At 38.7% G+C, this 20,501-nt stretch overlaps 1 protein-coding gene and 1 pseudogene across 5 annotated transcripts in view; both read right to left on the bottom strand.

The window, feature by feature from the left end:
* The window catches only part of CRY1 (cryptochrome circadian regulator 1), a 71,231-nt gene that overhangs the window by 1,031 nt on the left and 49,699 nt on the right, over positions 1–20,501 (bottom strand). For 3 of the 5 annotated variants that reach the window (XM_060194346.1, XM_060194345.1, XM_060194348.1), the window contains 10 exons: positions 11,066–11,208; positions 7,596–7,780; positions 6,512–6,600; positions 5,589–5,729; positions 5,013–5,324; positions 2,793–2,944; positions 2,358–2,560; positions 2,162–2,257; positions 951–1,022; positions 244–341 (listed from right to left, as the gene is read on the bottom strand). In XM_060194346.1, the coding sequence (XP_060050329.1) occupies positions 244–341; positions 951–1,022; positions 2,162–2,257; positions 2,358–2,560; positions 2,793–2,944; positions 5,013–5,324; positions 5,589–5,729; positions 6,512–6,600; positions 7,596–7,780; positions 11,066–11,208 (1,491 nt within the window). Of the gene's footprint in view, positions 1–243; positions 342–950; positions 1,023–2,161; positions 2,258–2,357; positions 2,561–2,792; positions 2,945–5,012; positions 5,325–5,588; positions 5,730–6,511; positions 6,601–7,595; positions 7,781–10,339; positions 10,459–11,065; positions 11,209–20,501 lie in introns of those variants that run through there. The other 2 variants (XM_060194347.1, XM_060194349.1) reach the window with 2 other exon arrangements.
* Positions 12,173–12,681, bottom strand: LOC103107042 (small ribosomal subunit protein uS12-like; annotated as a pseudogene).

The following is a 20,501-nucleotide window of genomic DNA, read 5'->3' on the forward strand; positions in this document are numbered from 1 at the left end:
ACATTATAGGCTTTTCAAATTTAACCATCGACCCTGCTGACCATAAAGCTAAGTTCAACACTTGGTCCATTTAGAGATATACATCCTTTGCTAAGAATTGTTATTATAACAATCATTAAAAAGCTCATGCCTCAGATTGTACATTTAAAAATCAGAGGTTAGCTCTTCTTGAGGGAAATTTCTTGCATTTATGTTGACTACATATTCTACTAAAGCAAGAAACAAAAGCTTTAAAATATTTACCTAATTAGTGCACTGTCGTTGGACTTTAGGACTCTGCATGTCTTCTTCCTGACTAGGACGTTTTCCATTGCTGAAACCAGTGCCCACAGAGCTCCTCCCTACACATTTAAAACAAATTTTTTTTTAAAATATTTATTTTATTTATTTATTCCCTTTTGTTGCCCTTGTTGTTTCATTGTTGTAGTTATTATTGTTGTTGTTCGCTGTTGGATAGGACTGAGAGAAATGGAGAGAGGAGGGGAAGACAGAGAGGAGGAGAGAAAGATAGACACCTGCAGACCTGCTTCACTGCCTGTGAAGCGACTCCCCTGCAGGTGGGGAGCCGGGGTTCGAACAGGGATCCTTATGCCGGTCCTTGTGCTTTGCGCCACCTGCGCTTAACCCGCTGTGCTACAGCCCGACTCCCCTAAAACAAATATTTTTAAGGATTTGACATACATGAATGGCTACTATTTTATGACAAAAGCACAGAATAGAGCAATGAAGGGTTTTTCAATAAATTGTCTTTTTTTTTTCTTTCTGAGAGACAGCAAGTGGAAGAGAGAGAGGAGGGAAGACACAGCAGCACCACTCCATAATTTGTGAAGTTTCCCTCCTACAGGCGCTCCCATATATTTGCCCTGGGTTCCATCCCGGGTCCTCATACATGACAATGTATGCACTCTACCAGGTGGGTCACTTGCTGGCCCCAAATGGTTCATTCTTACCTTGCTTTAGCAGGTGAGTTTGCTGACTGTCACCATGAGCATAATGCAAAATACCACTTCCTTGAGAACAACCTGTTAATATTTAAACATAGTAAAATTATTTAAATGCCAAGCAACATGTGTTAAAACTAAAATCTAACTTCTGTACAAATTCTATATATTATAAGTATATTTTAATTTTTATTACTTATTAATGAGAGAGATAGTAGGAGAGAAAGAGACATCATTACTCTAATGCATGTGCTGCTGTGAATTAAGCTCAGGACCTCACACTTGAGAGTCCAACACTTTATCCACTGCACCAGCTCCTGGAACACTAATTATTTATTTTTACAGTTTTTTTTTCCCCCTTCTTCTTTTCATCACTGGGGATTTATCTCTCTGGGCTGATTTTCTCAGACAGAAACAGACAAAGAGTCAGAGAGAGAAAAACAGAAAGTAAGAGAGACCATGGCACTGAAGCTTCTTTCAGTGCTATGGGAGCTGAGCTCAAACCTAGGTCTCACATATGGAAGGTTATTTAGGATCAAGTTCAATCCTTCATGTGAGCCAAAATTCACATATTTAAGTGAGGAAAAGAAAAACAAGCAAGCAAGCAAACAAACAACAACTTAGGCATAGGCTCACAGAAATGCTGATATGTACTTAGAGTGAAAAATAATCACCATTCTGAAAGTATGATACTTGGGTTTCCTTTTACCTTCAAAACTGTTTTCTTCAATCAATTTGCAAAAACGTTTCTGCCTGATTTAAATTCTATTACGTGTAATAGTATTTTTCTACCTCTGAAATTTCACTAAAGGAAGGGATGTAGGCTTCTGTGTGTACATGTATATATGTTTGTGCACAAAGAATCTATCACAAAGGGCTGAGTGGTGGAACACCTGGTTAAGTGCACATATTACCAGGCATAGGGACCCTGGTTCAAGACCCCTAGTCTCCACTTGCAGGGGGAGGCATATCTCTCTTTCTCCCTCTCTCTCTCCTTCTCCTTTCCCTCTCAATTTCTGTTTCTATCCTAAATGAATAAAATATTTTTAAAAAATCTATCACACCTTTTAAAGATAACTTTTTAAAAACACACTATAATGAGTTTTAAAATATATTTTAAATACTTGAGTAGTACGTAACATGACATTTGAATAATCAGATAATATATTTGACTATTAGTGTTTTTATCTTACTAAAACAAAATTTTCCTTTGCACTTACTTCCACTGCTGCTACAAACTGGAATATTTTCTCCAGGAGAATATGCCATAAGGCCTCCATTCCCATTAGGATTTGAAGGCACTGATGCAAGAAGACCTAAAAAATAAAATATCTATTATTATCAAGATTAAATTCAAGGATTGGCACATAAACAGCCACCAAAGAAACAGAGCAAAAAAGGTGGTTACTGACATACCTAGGCCCCTGTATCGTGAAAGTTGCTGATAGATCTGCTTCATTCTCTCAATATTCAAACGGCTTGCCTCAGCATGGTTCACCATCGGTTTAGGATAATTAACTCCTATCAAACATTTGGCTACCTTTTGGATACCTTCTGGTGCATTCCAAGGATCATAGATGTATTTTGCAGGGAAGCCTCTAAGGACAGGCAAATAACGCCTTTTGGTGGAAGGAAGAAAAAAAGATTAGTAAAATGAACTACAAACTATAACAAAAGTATTTGTTAACTACGAGTGGCCAAAATCAAATTAATACCATTTAAATGATTTGTTTTCCTTTCTCTTCATCATCTGCTACCCATCATGAGTGGGGAATACTTTAAACTTTGCTTACATGAAAAGCTCTTCCTGGATTAGCTATTCCAAACTAGTAATAATCTCCCTTGATTTACCTGATATAGTCTCCATTGGGATCTGTTCTCCTACCAAAACCAACAGGGCAATAGCAGTGAAAAAACTGTTGGAAAAAGGAACTACAAGACAGCCACATCCAACTTCCAGCATTTATGCTCCAATCTGCATCAAGCAGTAATTCTTCAAACACCTTCAGAAGTAACAGTAACCAATTAGTTTGCACATACATAATTTAAAGCAAGCATTTTTTCAGGTCTCTGGAGATCAAAAGTCAAGGCAAAGAAAATCTAGCACAAAGGTATAAAATTAAACATTCCCTGTTACATTTTGTTCTAAAAGAAGTGATTTACAGGAAAGAAACATGAGTGACACAAGTAGATTTCTAAATAAAATCTACCTTTCTGATCTTTGCAGTGATATGGGGAGCAATATATATATATATATATATATATATATATATATATATATATATATTTTACTAGGGGCTGGTGGTGGAGCACACTTGGTTAAGTGCTTGTTACCATGTGTAAGCAGCCAGGTCCCCATGTGCAGGGGGGAGAGGTTCATGAGTGGTGAAGCAAAGCCACAGATGTTTCTCTGTCCCCCCCTTCAATTCCATCTGATCTATCAAATAAATAAATAAACAAAATTTTAAAAATTACTCAAGTCACCAATTTAAAAGGGTAAAATGGAAATGAGGAAAGTTTTTTAGATGCAAGAACAAAGGAGTACACATTTTCAAGAAAGCAAAAATGCTACCACCAAATAAAGTCACCAACAAAAATTTAGAAGCTTGGTGCACTGACCTACACAAATGGAATAGCCAAATATAAGTGACCTTTAAACATGCACTAGCACTATATAGTTAAATATGGAGCTCTCTAAGTGAAAGAGGATTAAAATATTAAGTGTGTGCTATAAATCTACCTCATACATCTTTGTATTAGAAAATATAGAAGAAAAGACACAGCATCAAACCTAAATGCCCATCAACAGAGGACTAGGTAAAGAAGCTAATGGATGATGGAGCTCTGGATTAAGCACACATAGTAGGAAGCACAAGGACCTGCGCAAGGAGATTCGACTTTATGGCTCCCCACCTGCAGAGGGAGTCTCTTCACAAGTGGTGAAGCAGGTCTGCAGTTGTCTATCTTTCTCTCCCCCTCCTCTCTCATTTTCTCTTTGTCCTATTCAATAAAAAATAAAATGGAAAAAAATGCCCCCCAGAAGCAGTGGATTCACAGTGCTGGCACTGAGCCCCAGCGAGAACCCTGGAGGAAAAAAAAGAAGCTATTGGATATATACTCTATGGAATACTAAACTGAAGTAAAAAATGGATGGAACTAGAGGTGATTATGCTTATTACAAAAGGTGAAAGATGACTACTGGAGAGCTTCACTCATATGTAGAATCAAGAGAATTAAATCGTATGAACTTGTAAAAAGAAAAAGAAAAAGTGACCCAACTGTTATGGTTAGGGCAGGGGTAGATAGCTTGATGCTATGCAAACAGACTCTTGTGCCTAAGGCTCCAAAGTTCCAGGTTCAATCCCCCATGCCACCATAAGCCAGAGCTGAGCAGTGCTCTGGTTATAAAAACAAACAAAACTGTTACGGTTATTATTGGTAGGGCAGGGGCACAGAACTTGGGTGGTGGGTGCTATATGAAACTATACCCTGCAATATTATAATTTTATAAACCACTACTACATCACTAATAAGAAAATTTAAAAGAAAAATAATTTAAAAATTTAAAAAAGAGGGGGTCGGGCAGTAGCACAGCAGGTTAAACACATGTAGCACAAAGCACAAGGACCGGTGTTAAGGATCCCGGTTCGAGCTTTAAGTTAAGTTTCTTTTGTGGCTAAGCTACATTAAAAGTTTTATTGAAGTCAGCCTGGGAGATGGTACTATGGATAAAGCAGTGAACTCTTAAACATGAGGTCCCAAATTCATGGGCCAGTGATGCTCTGGTTCTCTCTCCTCCCCATCTAAATAAATAAAGCTTTAGAAATAAATAAAATCTCATCAAAGACTTTTTAGGTTAATCCAGTTGGCCAGTTTTTACCATCTGTCCTGTCTGATTATGCCAGTCTATGCTCCAGAGTGTTCCTATATTGTGGGATTTGTTTGTTTTATTTACTGAAAAATTAGACTGTTACTAAATCTACATAATTAGACAATTTCTAGGAATTATTTTGGTAAGATACAGAATCCTTCAAAATAAGGCCATTGTATATAAGTTAGAAAAACACTTACTTTCATCCCTTCTTCCCAACTAATCCATAGGTCACCTCGGGTCAGGAAGCAAGCAACTGCATGTCGGGCTAAATGATGAATCCACCCCTCCTGACGAAGCTGTGTCATGATGGCATCAATCCATGGAAAGCCTGTCCGGCCTTCTGCCCATTTGGCTAGGGCCTCTGGATTCTTATCCCAAGGTATCTGAACACAGATGGGGTTCCCTTCCATTTTATCAAAGCGTGGATTGTTTGTTGCTGCCGTATAGAAAAACTCACGCCACAACAGTTGCCCATAAAGGGAGAGTGGAGGAGAACTGTTCTTCTTTACCTGGTATTAAGATACAAAGAAGTATTATTGACAAAAATTTATTTTATTTATTTTATTTTTGAGAGAGATGCAGAGAGAGAAAGACAGAGACAGAAACACCAGAGCACTGCACAGTTCTGGCTTACTGTGGTGAGGGGGATTGAACCTGGGATTCTGGAGGCTCAGGCATGAGAGTCTCTTTGCATAACCATTATACTATATACCCCTGCCCTTGACAAAATTTTAAAAGGTATTTTGAAAATAAGCTCCAGATTTAAATAATACCTTTTTGTAGAGATCTGTTAATTTGAAGTAAAACAGTCGACATGACAAACAACCAAATCGAAGATAAGGACTGAGTCCAGTAGGGCTAGCAAGCAGAGAATTTGCATTCATTCGGGGTCTTTCGAAGTTTGCCACCCAAGCCTGAAAACACAGAGAGTTATGCTAGCTAATTGCCTTTTCCATTTTAAAAGTGTTTAAAATTGAGATTATTTTTGATTTTTTAAAAAATATTAACTTTTTAAAATTATCTTTATTTACTGAATAGACATCCAGAAACTGAAGGGATGGGTTAGCTAGAGAAGGAGAGAGAAAGAGAGATACCTGCAACACTGCTTCACAACTCCCAAAGTTTTCCCCCTGCAGGGACTGATGGGCTCAAACCTGGGTCCTTACACTTGTAACATATGCACTCAACCAGGTGCACCACCACCCAACCCTAAACTGAAATTTATTTTAGAGTTCTATAGTTAATGTACAATAAAATCCCAATATCATTGCCACAAAGGACACGTTAATAAAAAAAAAAGAGAAAATATGCATTTTTTCTGTCATCTTCTTCTTGTACTGCACATATTCACATGATTATTAATTACCTTAAAATTCCCAAGAAAGGCTGAAAACATTTTCAGCCTATCTCTTTGACAACAAGGTAACATGAATTAGAAGAACTCTATCCTAGCTTCAAAATTATGATCATCAGATACATCAGAAAGAATAGAAGTAGGATTGGTAGTAGCTGTAAAGAAAAATAATCAGAAAAAGGAGAAAGAGATATTTAAAAAAACTGTTAATTTTCAAACAAATTAGGTTTGTGATATTGTAACTACTTCTCTGAATTCTCCATTATAAACACTTCTTTTCTTTCTGTAAAAAGAGAAAAATTTAATGCCAGTTTGGAAATATGAACACAATATATATCATACTTTTCTTTCCAAATGCCTTTCCAAACGTGTAAGTGCTTCAGTTTCTCCACCTGGCCACACTGCAGAGGGTAAGCCATCCGTATCAAAACCTAAAGAAAAGATATATATTATCTTTAATACACACACACACACACACACACACACACACACACACACACACACACACACACACGAAGATACACAGAGAGAGAGAAGGCAGAGCACTGCTTAGCTCTGGTTTATTACGGTGGTGCTGGGGACTGCATCAGCAATTTCAGAGTTTCTAGTTCTGCATAATCATTATGCTGTCTCCCCAGGCCCCAAATATAATTAATTTTTTTTTAATGTGTGTGTATGTGTGAGAGAGAACTAGAGTGTGTATGTGTGAGAACTAGGACATCACTTTGGCACATATGATGCCGGAAACAAACTTGGGACCTCATGCTTGAGAATTTAATGCTGTGTCCACTGTGTCCCCTCCTGGGCTGCAAAAATATTATTATTATTCTAAAATTGTATTTAACCACAATAAGTAGGAGAATTATAATGTAGAAAAACTATGACAGTAGCATAAAAATAAATTCAAGACCCTAGACATGGGCATATCCACAGAGAGGATACAAAAAGGACTCTTTAGTATTCACATCTTAAAAAAATACTTCATGGGAGCTGGGCAGTAGCACAGGTTAAGCGCAAGTGGCGCAAAGCGCAAGGACTGGCCTAAGGATCCTGGTTAGAGCCCCTGGCTCCCCACCTATAGGAGAGTAGCTTCACAAGCAGTGAAGCAGGTCTGCAGGTGTCTATCTTTCTCTCCCCCTCTCTGTCTTCCCCTCCTCTCTCCATTTCTCTCTGTCCTATCCAACAACAACCACATCAACAACAACAATTAACTACGACAATAAAACAACAAGGGCAACAAAAGGGAATACATAAATAAATATAAAAAATACTTATAACATATAATGCACAGATTTATCATTTCTTAATCTAAGATTGTCTCTGCCCCCCCCTTCATTCTTTTACTCTAGTATAAGATATACTGTCAAATTTAGAAGTGGGATTTTCTGGTTATACAGGCTCCACATTCATTACTATTTATACCCACCTAATTCTTCTAGTGAAGGGACTCCGTATTTTTCATCATGGTCATCAGACAGAGGAGTTGTGCACTTTTCTATTACTTCTGAAGTAATGGTTTCTACTGGCATTTCCAGTGGTTCCATTTTGCTGATGAGAGTCTGGAATCTTTTGTAAGTAAGAGGTGGTTGTCCACCATTGAGTTCTATGATCCTGTTAGAAGAGTTAGTAAAATGCAGTTAGTATTTTTAAAATGACAATATATTTTGACTGATAAGCTCTGAAAAGCTTAAAACAGAAAAATAAGAAGGGGGGGCAGTAGCGCACTGGGTTAAGGGCATATAGTACAAAAAGCAAGGACCCACACAAGGATCCTGGCCCCCTACTTGTGGTGGGGGGAGTTTTTTCACAAGCAGTGAAGCAGGTCTGCAAGTATCTATCTTTTTCTCCCCTTCTCTACCTTATCTTTCCCTCTCAATTTGTCTTATCCAATTAAAAAAAAAAAAAAAGGGAAAAAAGGGGGAAAAAATGGCTGCCAGGAGCAGTGGATTTGTTCATAGTGCTGCACCGAGCTCCAGTGATAACCCCTGGAGGCAAAAAAAAAAAAAAAAAAAAGGAAAAAGAAGTCAAGTAACTTTTTTTTTTTCCTCCAGGGTTATTGCTGGGGTTTGGTGCCTGCACTATGAATCCACTGCTCCTGCAAACCATTTTTTCCCTTTTGCTGCCTTTATTGTTTATCGTTGTTGTTATTATTGTTGTTGTTATTGTTGTCATTGTTGTTGGATAGGACAGAGAGAAATCGAGAGATGGGGAAGACAGAGGAGAGGAGAGAAAGATAGACACCTGCAGACCTGCTTCACCACTTGTGAAGTGACCCCCCCTGCAGGTGGGGAGCTGGGGGCTCGAACCGGGATTCTTATGCTGGTCCTTGTGCTTGGCACCATTTGCACTTAACCCACTGTGCTACCGCCTGGCCCCGTAATATTTTTTTAAACTTTAAGCCGATAATGGTTAGTAAATCTGCAAATCCTTCTCATTATCATCATTTTTATTTTACTTATTTGTTTTTAGTTAGAGGCAGAGAGAGAGAGTGAAGGTGACTACAGCACTGAAATGTCCTTCAGTGGGGTGTGAGAGCAGGCTTGAACCTGAGTAGAGAACATAGCAAAGCAGCACACTATCCAAGTAAGCTCTTTTTCAGGTCCCATTTTCTTCATTACATACTATATTATCATAGTCTGTAAGTTATTTGTTGTGTTTACTCTGGTTAAGAAAAACATTTGAATATGGCAGTTACTAGCTGGGAAGGACTAGGGAAGAAAGAGGAAAAGACCAGTTTAATTGTGGGAATAGCACTTGAACTTTTGGTGATATTTACAGGGAGGTATATACACATTACTGAGGTGTGCAGCTATAATCCTGAGTTTACAAATGACCAATTGGTACATGAGAATTTACTTTAAAATATTATTTATTTATTTATTTTGGACAAAGACAGAGAGAAATTGACAGGGAAGGAGAGGGAGATATATGCAACACTGCTTCACCACTCATAAAGCTTCACTCCCTTGCAGTTGGGAGCTGGGAGCTTGAATTTGGGTCCTTGTGCACAGTAACCTATGTGCTCTTCTTAGTGTGCCACTGCCCAGCCCCAGGAAATACATTTTTTTTTTTGAAGTAGGATATTAAAAGCCAGGAGGTGGTGCATCCAGTTGAATACAAATGTTACCCTGTGCAAGGGCCTGGCTTTAAGCCCCCAGCCCCCACCTACAGGAGGGAAGAAGCTTCATGAGCTGCGAAGCAGTGCTGCAGGTTTCTCTCTTCTCACCCTACCCCCTCTCAATTGTTCTCTATCCTATCAAATAAATAAATAAATAAATAAAAAGATGCTTTCAGACACCAAGTTGCATATGTTACCATGATGCCACCTGATTTCCCCAGGCAGGCAACCTCACTAATGTACCCTGGAACCCCACCTCTCTGGAACCCTGCCCACTAGGGAAAGATAGACACAGGTTAGGAGTATGGATTGAACTGCCAACACCCAGGTTCAGCGGAGAAGCAATTATAGAAGCCAGATCTTCCACCTGCTGCACCCCATAATGATCCTGGATCCATGCTCCCAGAGGGATAAAGACTAGGAAAGCTTTCAAGGGATGGGATGGGACACAGAGTTCTGGTGGTGGGAATTGTGTGGAACTGTACCTTATCCTGTAGTCTTGTCGATATTTATTTAAAAAAATTTATAAAATAAAATTTTAAAAATGAATTATTGAAAAATAAATAGGATATTATGCCATTACTTAGAGAGCTACAAGTATGCAAAGTTAATATATGTAATTTGCATTTGGACCTAAAATTCAGATAGATATGAAATAAGAGAATCATATAAGAAGTAGTTTTTGGCAATATATTATATAAACTATAAAGTTAAGATTGCTGAGGCTGGAAAGATAGTTTGCTAGCAGTGTATATGCTTTACTATGCATGCAGATCTAAGTGTGAACCCAGTAGTATCACATGGAAGTACTACAAATGGCCCAGGGAAAGTTCCACAGACAGTGAAGCAGTGCTGATCTACCTGTCTTTAACTCAAATAAAAAGAGTGAGAAAGTCGTCCCAAGAGATAGGGAATTGCTCATATGTGAGGTCTCAGCTCTGCAAAAAAAGTAAAATTAATGACAGTAATGATAGTATTGCTAAGAACCCAGAAAGACAAGACCACAATGAAATGAGTAGGAATAGTCAAGGAGGAACTAGCATTTAGCTCACTTGACAGAGCAGATGTCTTGTGTGAGAGACCCTGGGTCCAAATCCCAGCACCACATGGAAGCATCCTGAGAGGCACCACTGGAGCATCAAGGAGGTGGAGCTGTGATGTTGTGTTTCTTCTATTTCAAAGAAATAAAGAATGAAAACAGGTCTGGTGGACTAGCTCACTAGGATAGTTTGCTGCTCTACCAAGTGTACAAGCCCAGTCTTCACCACATCGAGGGAAGCTTTAGTGCTATAGTCTCTTCCTCTGTTTTTATTTTTAAAAAAGTAAAAATAAATAAATAAATAAACAAATAATGGGGGGAAGAACTGGGCTGAGGAGATTGCTCAGCAGTGGTATTGTGCATGCATGAGGCCTCAGGTTTGCTTCCCATAGATGCATTTAAAAAAGTCAAAGAATTTTTTTGTGTTACTCTTAATAGTTTTGAAACAAAAATTCTTAGGTGTTTTTTTAACCTTATATACCATAGCTGTAATTCTGGTATCTGTGACTAGGTCAATATTAGTGGCAGAATTTACATAAAATATAAAAATTACTAACATATATTTACTGAATTTTCTCCAAACTCTGTGATTCATTTACAAACGGAAATCTCACAAATTAAAACTTACATATCTTTGTACTAAATGAACACTTAAAAAAAGGTTAAGATGGCAAGTCTTCTGTTAAATGTGTCAGTATAATATATTTAAAAAACGAACGAAAGAAAGAAAACAACATACTTGTCTAGGTCATATAGTGTATGAGAGATTCGTATGATGACTTCTACTCCAGCTTCTGTAGCCAATTTCTTAATAGCTGCATCTCTTTCCTTTCCAAAGGGTTCGGAATCATACTCAATTGAAAGTTTAGTAATATTCCATTCCTAAAATAACAAAGAGACAATATATAAATATATATGTGTGTATATATACATATATGTGTATATACGTATATATACATATATATATACATACACACATATGACTTTTTTTCTACAATGACAACACAAGCAGGGAAAAGTAAAATTCTACATATCAAATGATTATACAAAAACCAAACTTTGAATATGCTGAAGGAAAAAAATATAAATCATAAAACTAAACTTCTTCAAATAAGAAACACTTAATTTCTACCATAATGTGTGGTATTAGACAATCTAACATTATGAATGAACAATCTTCCTAGTTTTAAACACAAAATTTATTAGTATAGGACTTTAAATTTTTAAGTAATTCATAGAGTATTTCTATTTGGTCCTAAAAACTGAGTCTGGCACAGTGGCTGGTATTTTCATTTTTCAGTTTATTTGAAAACTCTAGTCACTTGTCAAATGCACAGAAGACCCCATTTGCTGAAATATTTAATCTTCTAATGTTTCACTTCTAATTAAAAAAAATTAACTGAAAAAAAAATGGAAATAGTAATAATTATAACACTGAATGTCAGGTATTCTATTAATAAATTCTGTATTCTACTAAGTTATTTTCAAAGGGAAGATTGGCCTAAGAGAATTATATGATTTCTCAAAGTAGTAGTGAAGTTATTTATTTTTAATTTTAAAACTTTTCATGATATGTCAGCATGCTGGTTATAGAGAAGATTTCCATGCCTCAGATTCTGAGGTCCCAAATTCAATTCCCTGCACACCGTAAGACAGAGATGAGCAGTGCTCTTGTCTCTTATCCATCTTGCAAATAACAAATAAAAATTATGAAATAAAAACATATAAAACATTTTCATAATGTATCTTATAAAGGAAAATAGATAACAAAAAACATATTGTAGCTTAACTGACAATAGACTTCAATTTTTCAAATCCCTTCAGATTAGGGCTGTTTCCAGTGGTATTTATTTTTTTTTTGGTATTATGAAAATTTATTACCGCTGCACTTTCACCATCAAACTTAGGAGCTTGGCCTTTCCTTCTTGCCTTTGTATAAAGCCAAGAGAGAGACATTAACCACTCTGACGACCTTAAACTGGACTCCAGGAATGTTACCAACAGCGTGACCTTTACGACCAAATCCAGCAACCAGAACTTCATTGTTTTCCTCATTGAAATTCAAGCAACCATCATTGGGCACAAAGGCTGTGATTTTTCTTGCCATTCTTGATCAACTGAACTCAGACACACTTCCTGATAGCAGAATTTGGCTGTTTGGCTTCAACCCCTACTTTTTCCAGCACAATCCCCTTGGCATGGAAAGCACCTCCAAAAGGATTGGCCTTCAGGGCTGTGCCCAGATGGGCTTTCTTGTACTGCTTATCATGCCACTTCTGGTCCCACTGGTGGCTACGCAGCTTCCTGGCAGTATGGAGACCACAACACTTGCCCATCCTGCCGATCGCACGGGCCCGAGCGAAAGCTCCGGTGGTATGTTTTTAAAACTGCAATTGGCTTCTATAAATCTTGTTCTTTCTCCTCATGCATATATTTTAAACATATTGCTGGGACCAGGCAGTGGCATACCTAATAGAGTGAACACATCACTATGCAACAGGACCTGAGTTCAAACTAAAGGCCCCCACTGCCAGAGGAGAAGCTTCACCAGTGGTGAAGCAGTGTTGCAGGTGTCTCTCTTCCTCTCCTATCCCTATCAAGTTCTCTGTATTCAAAAGAAAAAAGAGAGAAAGGAAGGAAGGAAGGAAGGAAGGAAGGAAGGAAGGGAGGGAAGAAGACTTAGACCTAATAAGTCTGGAATCCTAGTTGAAGTGTCTAAAGAAGGCATCATAATTCTCTAATGGATCAGACTTAGACCAGACTATGACCCACATAGTCAACGACTGCCACTTCTCCAGATTCAAAGGAGGTCTTGAAACTTTACATCAGGCTCAACCTGACGCTGTTAACTGGCTACGGAAGAAGGGCAAACGCTAGAAGAAGAAGCTTGGTAATCTAGTAAGAAGGCTCAAAGAAGACAGATCCTCAAAACTGAATTCTGGTTGGGAACAACAAATGATAATTGGGAGTCGGGCTGTAGCGCAGTGGGTTAAGCGCAGGTGGCGCAAAGCACAAGGACCGGCATAAGGATCCCGGTTCGAACCCCGGCTCCCCACCTGCAGGGGAGTTGCTTCACAGGCGGTGAAGCAGGTCTGCAGGTGTCTATCTTTCTCTCCTCCTCTCTGTCTTCCCCTCCTCTCTCCATTTCTCTCTGTCCTATCCAATAACAACAACAATAATAACTACAACAATAAAACAAGGGTAACAAAAGGGAATAAATAAATAAATAAAATTTTTTAAAAAATGATAATGCTTCAACAACTGGGAGAAAATCTAAGGCCATCAGATAAAGAGAAGACTACAAAAGTTGGATAAGGGCAAGAGACTGTCTCACCTAATAATGGCCTTTTGGTCAATTTCACACTACCTCATCACCTGGGGCCCTAGTCAGGGAATCCTTGGATTTCCACACAAATATGATGGGCCTCTAATAGATGCCTCACTCCATTGTCAATGATCACTTCCATCAGGAACATCATTATAAGCCTCCTAGTGGGCCTTCATAGGATCGTGCCTTCACCATAAAGCAGTGATGGCTGGACTGTCCCAGTCTCCAAAGGGAAGCTGGGTCATTCAGCTACTCAAGGAAAACTGGTTCCAAAATGAGTGCAGCCTGCAATGTTCCCAGCTGTGGCCATGAACTGTAGCTCAGACCTCAAGGACTTAGAGGTTACACTGGCTCTTATGCTAAATATATATATATATATATTCCCTGGATCAAGTGGATGAGGTAAATAGTTAATTTTACTCATAATTTCTTTTTCCAAAAATGGGAGCTATTCTCTTCCTTAATCCAGTTTCCTAATCCTTTTCTCTATTCTGAAACCCTCTTCCCAGGCAATATTTTTGTCCAACTCCATGTTAGCTATCAAACTCAAGCAAAAAACAATAGTCCTGGGTCCCTAAGAACATGCCTAGAATAGACTCCATAGCTTTTTCCCACCCTAGGATGCTTATTTTCATCTGCTCTACTCCTACTTTTTTGTTTCCTGTTTATTAATCATTTTGTCCTGCTTTGTATCTTGTTGCCCTTCAGTCACCAAGTTGTAGTCACTTTCATGATTCCATCCTGACTTCCCTGGGCAGACGACCTCACCAGTGTGTCTTAGAACCTAACTGCTTTAGAGCTCTGCCCTACTAGAGAAAGATAGAAACAGGCTGGGGGTGGGGTGGGTGTGTATTGACCTGCCAATGCCCATGTCCAGTGGAAAAACAATTACAGAAGCCAGAACTCCCACCTTCTGCACCTCCAAAACAATTTTGATCCGTACTCCCAGTGGGGGGAGCAAAGGAAGGATGACTAGAGGACTCCAAATTCCAACTCCATTAGGAACCACAGAGAGGAGGAAGAAGATAGGGATATTTGGGCAGAATAGTAAGTGTATGTGTGACTTAGAAATGAAGAGAAGATGGGACTCCCCCCACCACCGCAAAAAAGTCAAATATATACAAATATAGACAGATGGTTGTAGAAATAATGGTTGACTAATATCTACAATCTTAGGAGAACTGCAGAAGCTTACAATGGAGGAATTGGGATCCAGAACTCTGGTGGTGGGAATGATGTGGAGCTGTACCCCTATTATCTTGTATTTTGTACATCAATATTAATTCACTAATAAAAAAGTTATTTAAAAAAAGAGAGAGGGAAGGACCAAGACACCTGCAGACCTGCTTCACCATTTGTCAAGTGTCCTCCCTGAAGGCAGGGAGCCAGGGTCTAGAACCTTAATCCTTGTGTTGGTCCTTGCGCTTAAAACTATATGCGCTTAACCGGGTGCACTGCTGCCCACCCTGTTATCTTTCCCAATCTCCCCCTCCCTCTCAATTTTTGGCTGTCTCTGTCCTATAAATAAATAAAGATTTTGTAAAAAAAAAAGTGTTAGTAATTACGGTTAAGTCATTAATATTCCTGTGCTTTACATAAACCAGAACTAAAGATCAAGTGACAGATCACATTACTAGTAACTGAATTTGTGAAAACATTAGATTTAAGGACAGGGAAACTTAGTATTCACTCCTGAGTAAAAACAGATTTATTTATCCAGTCAAAACAGTACTGTCCCTGATGTGTGGGCTGGCCCCATAAAATTTATCACATAGGAAAAGAATAAAGTATGTGTGCTCTCTGCAAGAAAAGAGGAAGTCTGAGCAAAGATATGATCTGAGTTATATCTAACCTACTACTAAGCTCATCAAGATTGTTCACATCTTACCAGGGCTAAAACAGTGATACAGTATTTTTCTCCAAGAAAAATGAAAAGCTAGGGAAGAGAAGGTTCTCTAAATGGTAAATGTGTTGTTTTTTTTCCCTTTTTTTACCAGAGCACTGCTCAGCTCTGGCATATGTCGGTGTAGGGGATTGAACCTGGGACTTGAGAGCCTCAGGCATGAAAGTCTCTTTGCATAACCATTATGCTATACCTCCACCCGGTAAATGTGTTAATTTGTGTACTTAAACATTCATTATAATTCTTGTTATAAACTACACATTGTTCTAGGTCCCTCTCTTCTCAAATTGACTAGGGAAGAATGGCAACAGAGGCAAGTAAGTTTTTAATAACAATAGTTACATAACAAAAAAAAAAACATGATATAATCAAGATACTCTTTGTCACCTAATCATACTGGATAGACTTTGCTCAAAGTAATTATTTTTGTCCCCTATCTCAGATGGAAAGCATTTAATGTGATTCAGGTTATGATTTCTATTCCTAATTCCCTAGAAGTTTTTCTTAAATCATATGCCGGTGTTGACTAAAGTTAGAAACTTTATCAACTGAGATAATCTTTGTTCTATTAATAGGCTGAATAATAACTTTTTTTTTTTGTCCTCCTGGAGCTCAGTGCCTGCACTACAAATCTACTGCTCCTGGAGGCCATTTTTCCCATTTTGTTGCCCTTGCTGTTGTCATTATTATTGTTGCCATTGATGCTGTTGTTGTTGGATAGGACAGAGAGAAATCGAGAGAGGAGACAGAGAGGGGGAGGGAAAGACACCTACAGACCTGCTTCACCACCCATGAAACAACCCCTCTGCAGGTGGGGAGCGAGGGGCTCGAACTGAGATCCTTAAGTAAGTCCTTGCGCTTTGCGCCATGTGCGTTTAACCAGCTGCGCTACTGCCTGGCCCCAGTCATACTTTTTTTAATCTTAAAATTTCTCTATCAGATTTTGGTGTCAGAGTTAAGGAAGGTTCATAGAAGGGTTGGGAAGTGTTCCAATAATTCTCTTCTGTTTTCTCATATTTTATGAAAATATAAGGCTGGCACTGTTTCTTTTTTAATTATGTGACATAATTAAAAGTAAAGCTATCCTGGAGCTCTAGTTTTATTTTGGAAAGATTTTAACAACAATTTCCACTTCTTATAGGATAGATGGCTATTCAGTCTTTTCGTTGCTTCCTTTCCTCCCTTCTTCCTTCCTCCCTTCAAGAGTTTTCATAAATATACTTTTTATTTCACTTTTCTAGACATTAAAAGAACTACCTTTTGCCTTTGTTGACTGAATCAACTGCTCATTGAGGAAAAAGAAATCCATCAGCAATTTAATTTTTTTTAGTTAATTTAATTTTTGCCTTCAGGGTTATTGCTAGGTCTTAGTGCCTGCTCTAAAAATCCACTGCTCCTGGTGGCCATCTTTTTTTCCATTGTTGTTTCTGCTGCAGTTGTTGTTGGATAGGACAGACAGAAATGGAGAGAGAAGACAGAGGGGGAGAGAAAGACAGACACCTGCAGACCTGCTTCACTGCTTGGGAAGCACCCCCACCTCCACCCTGCAGGTGGGGAGCTGGGGGCTACAATCTGGATCCTTGCACTTTGCACTGTGTACACTTAACCCAGTGCACTACCACCCTCACCCACTCCCCATAAGCAGTTTTAACAGGGAAACCTGAATATAAGGAATTTATAGCAACAATGACAAGGAATAAATGAGGAATTCAGACTACCCTGTTCAATGTGGTCTATCATTTCTCTCTCTCTCTCTACCTCTCTTTTTCCCCCTCCTTCTCTCCATCTTAAATTAAAGAGAAAAACTGTCTGATGGAAGTAGTCAAGTCAATTAAGGAATGACGTCCAGTGTGCAAAAGAGAGAGAGAAACTGTTGAGTCGGGCAGTAGCACAGCGGGTTAAGCGCATGTGGCGCAAAGCATAAGGACCTGTGTAAGGATCCCAGTTCAAGCCCCTGGCTCCCCACCTGTAGGGGAGTTGCTTCACAGGTGGTGAAGCAGGTTTGCAGATGTCTATCTTTCTCTCCCCCTCTCTGTCTTCCCTGCCTCTCTCCATTTCTCTCTGTCCTATTCAACAATGATGTCATCAATAACAACAACAATGAAAAACAACAAGGGCAACAAAAGGGAAAATAAAGAGAGAGAGACTTACATTAATCAAGCACACATTGAAGATTTTTTTAAATAACAATGAAAAATGTTTAATATTTATTCCCAGCACAGAGTAGAGGAAAATGTTCTCTTCTGTGGGTGGGGAATATAGCCTAATGATTACACAAAAAAAACTCTCATGCCTGAGGCTCCACAGACTCAGGTTCAATCTCCCACACCATCATAAATCACAGCTGAGCAGTGCTCAGGCTGGAAAAAAAAAAAAGTACAGTCATCAAAAAATTTCTCCTTGGAGTTGGTGTATTGCACCAAAGTAAAGGACTCTGGGGTGGGGCTAGTGTTCAGGTTTTGGAACATAATGGCAGGTAAGGACCTAGGTGGGAGTTACAGTGTTATGTGGAAAACTGAGAAATGTTACATATATACAAACTACTGTATTTTACTGTTGGCTTTTTTCCCCTAATAAAGGGGAATTTTTTTCTTCTGCATTAGAAATAGAAATTTTACTATTATAAGTGTTGATCAACCTAATAGCTTAAGAAAAAGCACATATGCGTTGGGAATTCTTATGGTTGTAAATAGGACGTAGTGAATAAATACAACTATGGAGGCAGGGCAGTGGTAACCATGTCACACATATCACTATGCAGAAGAACCCAGGTTTGAACCACTGTTCTCCACCTACAAGGGGGGGACAATTCACAAGTGATGAAGCAGGTCTGCAGGTCCCTTTCCCTATATGCTTTTTAATCTACTTTTTTTTTTCTGGGGGGATTAATGGTTTAAAATCGACAGTAAAATACAGTGGTCTGTACATATATAACATCTGTCAGTTTTCTATATAACATCTAACCCCTCTAGGTCCTCCTCTGCCATCATGTTCTAAGATGTGAACCCCACACCCACTGAGTACTTTTTTTAATTTTATTTCTTTATTGGGGAATTAATGTCTTACATTCAACAGTAAATATGATAGTTTGTACATGCATAACATCTCCCAGTTTTCCATCTAAAAATACAACCCCCAGTAGGTGCTCTGTCATCCTTTTTGGACCTGTATTCTCACCCATCCCCACCCCCCCAGAGTCTTTTACTTTGGTGCAATACACCAACTCCAGTCCAAGATCTACTTTGTGTTTTTCCTTCTGTTCTTATTTTTCAATTTCTGTCTATGAATGAGATCATCCCATATTCTTCCTTCTCTTTCTGACTTATCTCACTTAACATGATTTCTTCAAGCTCCACCCAGGATTTCTTCAAGTTCCATTCATCATTTTTAATAGCTGAGTAGTATTCCACTGTGTATATAGGCCACAATTTGCTCAGCCATTCATCTGTTATTGGACACCTGGGTTGCTTCCAGGTTTTGGCTATTGTGCTGCTATAAACATAGGTATACACAAATGTTTTTGAATGGGTATGTTTGGTTCCTTAGGATATATCCCCAGGAGAGGAATTGTAAGGTCAGAGGGTAGATCTACTTCTAGCCTTCTGAGAGTTCTCCAGACTGCTCTCCACAGAGGTTGGACCAATTTGCATTCCCACCAGCAGTGCAGGAGGGTTCCTTTGTGCCTACCTCTCCAGCATTTGTTGTTGCTACCTTTTCTGATGTATGACATTCTCACAGGAGTGAAGTAGTATCTCATTGTTGTCTTTGTTTGCATTTCTCTGACAATCAATGACTTGGAGCATTTTTTCATATGTCTAGGACTATTTTTTTTTTTTTTATCACCTGAAGAAAAAGAGAATAAGACTAGGAAGTCTTTTAAGAGTCTATGAAGTTGGGGCCAGGTGGTAGCATACCTTGTAGAGTGCATGCGTTATAATGCACAAGGACTCAGGTCCCTACATGCAGTGGGAAAGCTTCATGGGCAGTGAAGCAGTGCTACAGGTGTCCCTTTTCCCCTCTCCCTCTGTATCTCCCCCTTCCTTGTCATTTTTTCTATCTCTATCCAATGCATAAATATTTTTAAAATTCTAGTTAAAAGCAAACAACAGCAACAAAAACCCCACACAGACTACAATTTAATAGTAATGTTGCAAGTCAATTACTACAACTTGATTCAGAAAGTTTGCTTCTAAAAATTATCTCACAAATATACTGACACATATAAGAAAAGACATGTATATTTGAATAAGGATGTTCACTAAAAGTATTTGTATTAGTAAAATGTCTGTGAAAAAAACAACTGTTAGCTAGAAAGCTAAAGGAATTATAGCATATTTATATAGTGGAAAATTATGAAATCATTTAATATACTGAAGAATTTGGCTTTAAAAGTGGAAGGGAAGAGAGTCGGGTGGTAACGCAGTAGGTTAAGCGCAGGTGGTGCAAAGCACAAGGACCGCCGTAAGAATCCTGGTTCGAACAACCAGTGGCACAGCTATTTACAAGATACTGGGTACTATACAGCAAACCCTAACAAAAGGACTTTTCAAAGTTAACCCAATTACCAAATAATGTGATGATAACATTAACTATCCATTGTCTTTTTGAACCCTAAGACAGCAGGAACCTCACATCTCCACTAGAGAGCCTATATTTCTCCCATTCCTGGAACCTTAGGATAGGGCCCACTTTCCCGCATGCCTCTCCCAATCCATATCAAATAATTTTGCATCAGCCAATCGCAACCTAATCAACGCAACGACTGCCACCTCAACATGCTTTAGCTCAGACTGTGTCCAAAACCATCAGGTGTGGAATGACAAGCCTTCAGCTTTATTACTTGGGTGAGACCTTTCCTTTCATAGTATTCTCTAATTCCATCCCAGGTGGACCACTTTCTAACAAAGTCCCAAACCCTAGATATACACCAGGTTCTGTGAGAGA

This window comes from Erinaceus europaeus, chromosome 7 (genome assembly GCF_950295315.1).
Source record: "Erinaceus europaeus chromosome 7, mEriEur2.1, whole genome shotgun sequence".
In the NCBI taxonomy this organism is placed as follows: domain Eukaryota; kingdom Metazoa; phylum Chordata; class Mammalia; order Eulipotyphla; family Erinaceidae; genus Erinaceus; species Erinaceus europaeus.